General features: G+C 40.1%; 1 protein-coding gene across 1 annotated transcript; it reads right to left on the bottom strand.

Moving 5' to 3' along the window:
• Positions 1-1,064: 1,064 nt before the first annotated feature.
• On the bottom strand, positions 1,065-2,225 carry LOC149078690 (uncharacterized). The gene has a single exon (XM_089240508.1). It carries the CDS (start codon positions 2,223-2,225, stop codon positions 1,065-1,067), a length of 1,161 nt encoding a protein of 386 aa, XP_089096634.1.
• Between the last annotated feature and the right edge of the window lie 8,276 nt (positions 2,226-10,501).

The raw sequence follows: 10,501 nt of genomic DNA, 5'->3' as shown, positions 1-10,501 counted from the left end.
AAGAACTACAGGAGAGGACCAGGGGCTTTCAGATGGCTGAACGACTTCTTTTTTCAGCATCTTTTCAACTTCCTCTTGAATTATTCGACGTTCGGCAGGTGATACCCTATAAGGTCTTTGGTTGATGGGAGAATGGTCTCCAGTGTTGATTTTGTGCTTCACGTTGAGTTTGTAACTCCCCACCTTACCTCCATCACCAAAAGCTTCCGGAAACTATTCTAGTAATAGAAGCAATTTCTTTTGATGTTCACTATCAAGATCCGTTGACAACATTTGCGAATAATCGACTGGACTCGCATTACTCTTGCTAACATTCTCGTACGACAGCACTTCCGATAAAGCATTCACATAGTTACAGTCAAGTTGTTCGGCGTGGCCAACGCACATGTTCTTCAAGATACGTCGAGGTTGGGCTAGCCCATTAGCGACCCACAGTTCCCCTTTGTTATTAGCGAGGCTCATGATGGTTGATGGGATGGCAACTTCTTGGTTCATCAATAAAAACCTATTATTTTCTACGATAACGTCAATGTCATTATCCAGCATAGGAGCAGATACTTGTATCTTAGTTACTGAGCATGCTGGTATGGTATAATCCTCTACAGCGTACAACCCCCCTTTCTGCGTAGACCGATGATCATGTAAGATCTCTTCAAACGTAAATTCTAACTTGCCACAGTCTATGATTGCTTGAGACGCTTCTAGAAAATCCCAACCGAGGATGACATCATGGCTACATTTCGGCATAATTGTGAATTCCACTGGTTGACTGTGACCATTGACGGTGAGACGAAGAGTACAGGTTCCAAGAGGTTTTACATAACTGCCATTAGCGACTTTTAAGATAACATCTTGTGAGGAACATTGTTCACTATTTACAAACATAATTTTGCGTAAATGACGTCGAAAATCTTCTGAGATCACAGAGAAAGAGGCTCCAGAGTCTACTAGTGCACGTATGGGATGGTCGTCGAGGATAACATCAACATGATTTCCGAGCATCTTAGCGACATTGGGAGGATTTTGAAAAATAGCGGCCTCACCTCCAACAAAGGTCGCGCGGCTTAGTTTTCCTCATTTCGTCGATTCGGCGACTGATTAGAACGTCTATACGGCGACGGGGATCTGTAGCGGCGTGTCGGCGATCGTCCACGAAACGGGCTGGCTGGAGGGGTCCTGGCGGCTGGTATGCTGGTCTCGTCGGTTATGAGGCTGTTACTGGGGTATGACGAAGCATGACGGCCTTGGCTGTTGCAGTAGGTGTCAAAGATGGCCCTTCGCTCTCGACAATAGCGTACGAAATGTCCGGAACGTCCACAGTGGAAGCAAACGGGACTGTTGTCCTGTGTACGCCACACATCAGTTTTCCTCGGAAGTTGTTCCAATGTTGGTTCCAATCTTGCCGTCCTACGGGTATGCGTCAACTGGCGCCGTCGTCTTGATCCAGGAGAAATCGGCCGTTGACGTTCTCCAGACAGAGAAGCGAGCGACTTTCCGACTTCATCCCTTACGACAGCCTCGATCGCTTGCAGTCCTGGTTGGTGCGTCTCTGCCGGTGGCATGGTTAAGCGCTGGATCTCCTCACGCACAATTTGACGGATAAGAGATGACAAATCCTCTTGTTCCTCGATAGCAGCTATAGGAACAACGTTTGGGAGTCTGGCAAACTTGTTTCGTCCGATCCTTTTCTGCTGCATTTCTTCTATGTAATGGCACCACTTGACGAATTCAGCAGTGGTGGTGACTTCTCTCATCAGCAGCGCCTGGTATACGTCCTCGGCCACTCCTTTCATGAGGTGAGATACCTTGTCCTCTTCTGACATGGCCGGGTCTACTAGATGACAAAGTCCCAATACGTCCTGGATGTATGATGGACTTGGTTCGACACTCCTTTGCGCTCGACTCTTCAACCGTTCTTTGGCTCTTCGAACGTACAGCTCGGTGTCACCAAAGGTTTTCTTCAGTTCAGCTTCGAACGTTGACCACGAAGTGAGTGTGTCCTCGTTGTTTTCGAACCACTGCCTCGCAGTACCTTCGAGGAAAAAGTACGCATTGGCCAAGCGATGACTGTCATCCCACCGGTTGAAGTTCGACACTCTCTGATACTCCTTCAGCCACCTCGTCGGATCTTGGTCAGGATCACCTCTGAAAATATTCGGCTTCCGGGTCTCCTCCATAAGAGCTGGAGTGCGTATTGTAGAACGTTCTTCTTCTCCTCTAGTCATCATGGCTCGAGAACGAATAGTCCTTGTAGATGTCACGTACAGTCCGTATTCAGGAGGAAGATTCTGTAATCGATTACTCTGCCGAGAATCGTCGTTAGAAGCCAGGCTGATCACAACTGTCGTTACCCGGCGCCTCCACCAAAAATGTCACGTTTATTACAAACGGTCAAACACGGTGAATTATTTTATTAGGCTAAGCACAATACAGGGACGAAAGGAATAGCGTGACCGAACACAACGAATACGCAGATCAAACTCTCCAAAAAACAAAATAATCAAAAAGAATTAACTTAAGTCACCATAGCAACCAATAGTTCAAAGAAATGAGATGGAGAAGACAGTCCTTTGTAAAGGCTTGTAGCCCTCATACGTTGCAATATTATGACACTCGGTAATTCGTAGAATTGATATTTACTGTTTAACTGGTAAACCTGGGGGATCATATATAATAAAACTTTTCGGTAAGTTTTAAGAATTTTCACTTCATATGGCTAACTTTCTCCGGCGATTATGGATGATTTCCAAATGTAAGAACAAAAATCAAGCATCCACCCAATAAAGAACCAACGTTTTCATTGTTTGTAATGAACGCCAAGGACAAAATTAGAAATTGTGCATTCAGAATAAAAATGACGTACAGCGTTTTGAATATATTAAAACAAATACAGAAAATTTTGAAACTTACTACAGTCAATGCCTGTTAAAGAAAAAAGAAATAAAATAGTTTCTCATACAAAGGTTTTTGTAAATTAAACCAAGATATCATTAAAATTGATTACTAAATAGGACTCAATAGTGCTAATTCTGGCAAAATAATAATAATGCCTTTTTTTTCAGATAAACTAAGCTTCTCTGACAGCCCAAAAACTGAGCTAATCATCATACGTTACTACCATTTTAATTGCATTCGAGTATTCAATAGTGTATTCACAGTACATTCAGAGACTGCTGTGCATCGGAGGTTCAACTGGCGATTGCACTCACGGAACATTTTCCTCATCCGTCCACTCATGGGTTAGTATGTTTAATCGAAACTGGCAATACTGAAAAGCATGTTTTTATGCAATAGCATTTGTTTATAATATTGTTGATTCATGTTAGAATGCTCAGGTACGCCGAAATTTTTTTAATGAAACGTGAATCATTCTAAAAATATGTCAGACTTGTAATTTTCTTTTGTGTCTATCAATTCAGAGTCATGTATGAGTTGTCTCACAATAATGCTATCAAGGGAGATTTTTTGTCAGTATATATTTGCATCACTTATTTTGAATTTTTAATTAACTTAGTCGAGAATTGATAGAATATTTCTGGTGACCCAGCTGCGATTCTGTCACTGCAACCCGGTTGAAAAACCCAGATATACGTAGACCCTGGTGTGAATGACTATTAGAGCTAGGTACAATAGTCATTCTATTATACGTAGACACCACAATCACGGATCTAGTTAACTGGGATAACGATTAATTTTAGTTGAAACGAAGATGAGTTACAACGCTTTATTTTTAATTATGCATAATACTATATTTTTGCACACTAAATTTCATACTGTACATATATGTATGTATATCTTAGAAGTTTCTTCGGCATGACCATTCCTTTCAAGGCAATGACCTAGAATCGCGTAAGCGGCAGAGCTTCTTCATGAACGGTCTGTTTTGCACACATATCTGTCTAATTGAGATTTATGAGAATCGAAGATCCCATTCCATTATACAGAGTGGATCGACCGCCTCAAAAAAATTATGTTAACTTGATGAGTTAATTGAAGATAGTAAATGTTAACTGAGTTAATTGAAGGTAGTTAGTAAGACTGAAAAAGTTATACAGATATTATAACAGTAGTAGTAATTGTATGGGACATTGTAGCGGGGAAGAAAGAGAGAGAGAGATAAATATATAAGAGGCTTCAGAAGGTAGCTTGGTGGGGTCACGTTCTTGGAGCTTCCCGCATTTACCGATAGGTGGCTTCGTTCGGATGGGATCCATCTAAATAAGAGAGGGGTCTGGGAGGTTTACGATAGTCTTAGGTCAGGTTTTTTACTCCCAGACCACGTAGTCGGGAATGCGGGTTAGTTAATGATAATCACAACAGTACTGACTTGAAATTACCCACCTCTGACTTGGATGGCTTCTCGATTGACAACAAACCACCGGGCAAATTAAAATGTGTGTTAATAAATGCCAGGAGCTTGGGGAATAAGAAAGATTTTTTAGAAACTATGATAGTTGTGGAGGGCTTGGATCTTATAGCCATTACAGAATCTTGGGCAAACGATGGGGATGAATCTTTCTTACACATCTCAGGATACGATACTTTTTTGAGAAATAGATCTGATAGGAAATGGGGTGGAGTGTTGATATACGTGAAATCCTGTTTGAAGGCTAGAGAGTGTAACGTGCAGAGAAGTGATATTGAAACCATATGGGTTGAACTTGAGTGCAAAAGACGTCATAAACTTATTGTTGGGGTTTGTTACAATCCACCGAATAGGGATCAAAGCTACATTGCCAAAATGCATGATGAAATTTCCTACATGTGTAAGCGACAGAGGGTTCTCATACTAGGGGATTTCAATTACCCGGGTATTGATTGGGAGAACCTTTCATCTGGAAATCAGTATGAAAGAGACTTTCTTAAGTTGGTGCTCGATAATTTTTTGTATCAGCATGTATCAGAAGCCACAAGGGGTACTGCTATTTTGGATTTAGTTCTTACTAGTTCTGAGGATCTAGTTGAACATGTTTCGGTGGGGGAAGAGTTTTCGTCCAGTGATCATCGTATCGTCAGATTTCACTGTAACTTTTCCTTGGGTAAGGTTGATAACAAAAGACTGGTTCCTTGTTTTCGGAGAACTAACTTTGATGTTTTGAGAGGAAGGTTAGCGGAAGTTTTCAAAGACCGGTTGGAATCAGTAGGGGTGGTAAGTCAATGGGAAGAATTTAGTACGAAGCTGTCCTCTGTTTTGCACGACGTCATACCCTTTGTTCGAAAAAAGCGTGTTTGTACATCACACCCTCTATGGTTCACGGATAGCGTGCGGAACCTTTATCTTGAAAAGAAAAGAACATTCAGAGAGTATAAAAGTGGACGTGGTGACCTATCATTGTTTACTGATAAAAGAAGACTGTTGAAGAAAGCGATAAGGGATAGTAAAAAGGAAGTTGAATCTAGGTTGGCAGATAACATTGGCTCTGACCCAAAATCATTTTTTCGATACGTCAATAATGGATGTAAGGGGACAGTTGGTCCCCTCTCGATAGGAGGCTCTAAGGTAGAGAGCAATGTAGGCATGTGTAGTGCTTTCAATGACTTTTTCGCGTCGGTTTTTAATGGAGATAATGATATTCGATATACGGGTGTTGCATGGGGTAATAGAACCCTCAACGATATTCAAGTAGAAGACGTGGAGGTCCTAAATCTTCTAAGAAATGTATGTGCAAGCAAAGCACCAGGACCAGATGATATCTATCCCAGGGTTCTCAGGGAAAGTGCTAATGAATTGTTGGGGCCAGTCGCACAGATATACAGGAGTAGTGTTGCTGAGGGTATCGTCCCGAGAGATTGGAAACTGGCTAACGTTGTTCCGATATTTAAGAAGGGTAGTAGAGAAGTGGTGTCTAATTATCGTCCAGTGAGTTTGACGAGCTCCCTCTCGAAAATTTTGGAAATTATCATCAAAAGGCAGTTTGTGAAGTGGATAGACGAGAATAATGTATTGTCGGATAATCAGCATGGGTTCAGGAAGGGGAAGTCATGTGTAACTAACCTCCTTTGCTTCTATGATTACGTGACTAAGGCTTTGGGTAAGAGCAAAAATGTCGACGTTGTTTACCTTGATTTCCAGAAGGCATTCGATCGGGTACAACATGGCAAACTCTTGAAGCGTTTACACGAGATTGGAATAGGGGGCAACTTGCTGAATTGGATAGAATCGTGGTTAAGAGATAGGTCGCAACGAGTTATGGTGAACGGGGAATTCTCTGGTTGGACAGACGTCACAAGTGGAGTTCCTCAGGGAAGTGTCCTTGGCCCCATACTTTTTTCACTTTTTATCGACAAACTCGATCAGGGTATCGATGGAATTACTAGCAAATTCGCAGATGATGTGAAGCTAATGGGGGTAATCGGGAATGAAAGCGATAGGGAGTTGCTCCAGACCAACTTAGACAAGATTGCAGCATGGGCAAATGAATGGAGCATGACGTTTAGCGTAGATAAGTGCATGGTCGCTCATTTTGGTTCGAACAACCCAAGGTTCTCTTACGAGTTGAATGGTGTCACTATCCCGGATGCAAGTAGAGTCACCGATTTGGGAATTCTCATTGACGAGCGACTTAAGTTTTCTGAACATTGTTCAGCGGTTGTCAAAAAATCGAATAGAATGCTTGGTCTCATTTTCAAAAAGGTCTCTTCGCGTTCTCCTAAAGTCATTCTTCCGCTTTTTCGAGGCTTAGTTCGTCCTGGACTGGAGTATGCTGTAAGGTTTTGGAGACCATACCTACAGAGGGACATAGACTTGATTGAAGGGGTGCAGAGAAGAGCTACGCGTGTCCTTATTGGCACACAGGGCTTGAGTTATGAAGAGAGACTTCATTTTCTCAATATGTTTACATTGGATGAACGCAGGTGTCGAGGAGATATGATCGAAGTAATCAAAATTTTCAATGGGATGGATAGGATGGACCATGAACTTTTAGTACACCGCCAATCAACCGCTTTTACAAGGGGACACCAGTATCGATTGGTGAGGGACAATGCAAGGTTATGGTGTCGCAGGGAATTTTTCTCTAATAGGGTTGTTAATAAATGGAATAGCTTACCCCCGGAGGTAGTAAATTGTAACACAATTGACACGTTTAAAAAGAAATACGATAAACATGTTGGGGTAAATCGAGAAGCTATCCATTCTTAGAATAAGACAACCATAAGTATTCTTTATGGGCATTGTATAATATTTTATCATGTGTATATATTGTTTGTAATTTGTGTTAATTGCATTTTTAATTGGGTTGCTGTATTTTTGAAACATATGACAACCATATTTTTATGGGCATCTTTTTATCAGCCACCTCGTTGGGCATTTTGCCTGTTGTGGCGTTGTATTTGTATTTGTATTTGTAAAAGAAACCTACGACAGTACAAGAATGTAGGCGAGGAGGCACTACGAGGTAGTGGTGAATTTTCGATGGGGAAGTTTAATTCGATGAGACAGCTTGTTGAATTTTATGGGAAAATCTATACTTTGGAATGCTGTTATTTGTAGTGAGAGAAAATGTGTTTGTGTGTGTAATAAAACGAGACTGCAGTTGAGAACGATAGGTGGGTAAAATATTATTCGTATCAAGCTGAAAACGCGGCACTAAAAATCTTATGTAAAATCAGATAAAGTTAATTATTGTCGCCTATCCAATGCATTTATTTATTAAGGAATATGCGTCTTTGTAAGTCCCGGTATAATTAGTTCTCGTTTCAGAAAATGACCGTGGTGTGACAAAAAATGATCAAATGAATATACGTCTAGACTACTGCTAGGGACGTGAAACAGATCTGAATTAAATTGGTTGGATCAAAGGTTATGGGTCCGTGAGATTTTACCAGGGAAAAAGTAAGGGCCAAAGTTTGATGGTAAAAAAGTAGCACCGAGGGTAAAGAAAATAATAAGATGGGCGAAAGGAAAACTTCGAAATAGCACAAAAAGGCGGGGTTAAAATTATGATTAAAATAAATTTATAGCGCGGGAGCGACAGAGCCTAGTCGTGCTTGGTCCGTTTTATTCAGTTTTTTATGTTAACAAATTTCAAAAAATCAAAGACTAAATGTAACTCTTACACGTTGTGGATTTCGGCTCAGGTGTGGCTAAATACAAATAAAATATTAAAAAATTAGACACATAAATATCTCATATAGAAAAAGTACATTAAGTGATATCAAAATATAGAAAAAGTATATTAGGAATATCGCGTTTGTATAACTTTTATTCTTGTGGCTAGTATGTGCCACACGCGTAACATCTGTCCCTGAACCTTTCATTCTAATCAGGTCTGTCGCGTGAAGAGGCCATAGACATAGTATATCTTTAGGTATAGAATACCTTTTAGGTCTCTTCTATAGAGTAGAAATTAATATTTTTACTCCGGCGTTTGAAATCGTTGGTGGTCCGCTGGTCCGAGACCAATGATCAAGACAATCGGATCACCAAAATTATAGTTGTCCGTGGGGTCTAATAGTGAAAAACGTCGCCACTCAGTTTCACGCCTGAAACTGCCTTATTTTCACCTGAATATGCTAAAAAAACCACGCGTATTTATGTGAAGATATTTTGTTTTAGTTATTTCGCATTCAATATTACAGTTTGAATCTTGGCAAAGAAACTAAAATAAAAATAACTAAATACTTTGCGTAGTTGTAAAGTTTCTTTTTCTCAACCAACTCGTAGTTCATTTTGCCCGGATCCAGTTTGTAAACTCTCTTCCTCAATGCACCACAAATTTTGAAAGCACGCAACACAGCAATTATGAAGGCATGCCGCCTTCACACAAGAAGAAATTTCTGTCGTGGAAGCTTGCTGGTTTCGCCTGAGCAATGACGATGAGCATGTGAAAGTTGAGCGGCTTCTTATGTTTTTATGGGCCACAAAGCAGCATGATGGAAAAGGGATCCATGAAAGCTGCGATTTCCTGTTCAAATCGAAATTAATATTTTTTTATGCTGGTTTCTGACGTAATCATCATTCAAACCGTTTCCCCACCTCTTGTCATCAAAGGCGTCAGAATACGTCAACAAACTTTTTTTTAAAAATGACACTCCTTCGAGAACACTTTCAAAATCACAGTGCAAAATGTATAAGTTGCAAGGTCCAATATAAATAAGTCCAGATGAACTGGGTAGTTTTACTGCGCCGTCCATCTTTTTTCAGGGATTTCAATGACAGTGTCATAATTTTCGATAAATGAACCACTTTTATTTCTAGCTCTATGCAGAGCTCTGTAAACATCGTTTGTCACTTTACATGTCCTAAAAGTACAGAAGACAATTTGATGATATTGGGTAGCATCAGAGTCACAAAACCTAGAATCAGTGGTTCTTAACCAAGGGTGCAAAAGAGCATTTTAATGGTGTGAGAAAAATACATGTTGACTGATTATCCAGGAAAATTAAAATCAGTCGCGGCTTCCCAATGCAGATCAATTTCAGGAAGTTTTTTGCTGAAACTGCAGCCTCCAACTTATCAGGTTCCAGTCTTGCAGTAAGTTTTCACATGTGATCTTGAAAAGAGCAAAACGTTTGCTCTGCAAAATGGTTTTATATCACGCAAGCGACAGAGCCTAGTCGTGCTCGGTCCGTTCTATTCAGTTTTTTATGTTAAGAAATTCAGAAAAATCCAAGACTAAATGTAACACTTACACGTTGTGGGTTTCGTCTCAGGTGTGGCTAAATACAAATAAAAGATTAAAAAATTAGACACACTTAAATATCTCATATAGAAACAGTATAATAAGTGATATCAAAATATAGAAAAAGTATATTAGGAATATCGCGTGAGGTATAACATTTGTTCTTGTGGCGTCGTATGTGCCACACGCGTAACAATCTGTCCCCGAACCTTTCATTCTAATCAGGGTCGCCGAATGAAGAGACCATAGATATTAAACATTGTTTGTCACTCTACATGTCCTGAAAGTACAGAAGACAATCTGATGATATTGAGTAGCATCAGAGTCACAAAACCTAAAATCAGTGGTTCTTAACCAGGGGTGCAAAAGAGCATTTTAACGGTGTGAGATAAAAATAAAATACATGTTGACTGATTATCCAGGAAAATTAAAATCAGTCGCGGCTTCCCAATCCAGATCAATTTCAGGAAGTTTTTTGCTGAAGCTGCAGCCTCCAACTTATCAGGTTCCAGTCTTGCAATAAGTTTTCACTTGTAATCTTGAAAAGAGCAAAATGTTTGGAGCTTCAAAATATTTCAGAAATTACTTGCACTCTGGGGAGCTTAAAAAACTCATCTCACACTTAATTGGGTATCTTTTACTGCCAGGCCAACAGATGTAGCAGGCTTACCTCAAACAAATTCGTTGCTCTATATAAATTTCACATTGTCAAAAATTTCAAAAGCTCTTTTTTTTATTAGCAAAAACAAACACAAAATACGTATAAAAACAGAATAAAAACCACCATATAAAGAACAACACATGAATACATCAGTCATATTGGGCTCCAAGTGCTTCCAAGTAGCAGTATGAATTTAATAATTGTATTTTGCCGCCAT

Source organism: Pholcus phalangioides, unplaced genomic scaffold (genome assembly GCF_987345545.1).
Source record: "Pholcus phalangioides strain wild (caught in Gottingen) unplaced genomic scaffold, Ppha-v1.0 ptg000013l_1, whole genome shotgun sequence".
Lineage (NCBI taxonomy): Eukaryota > Metazoa > Arthropoda > Arachnida > Araneae > Pholcidae > Pholcus > Pholcus phalangioides.
Note: the sequence above shows the minus strand (reverse complement) of the source record. Positions and strands in the feature narration are given on the sequence as shown.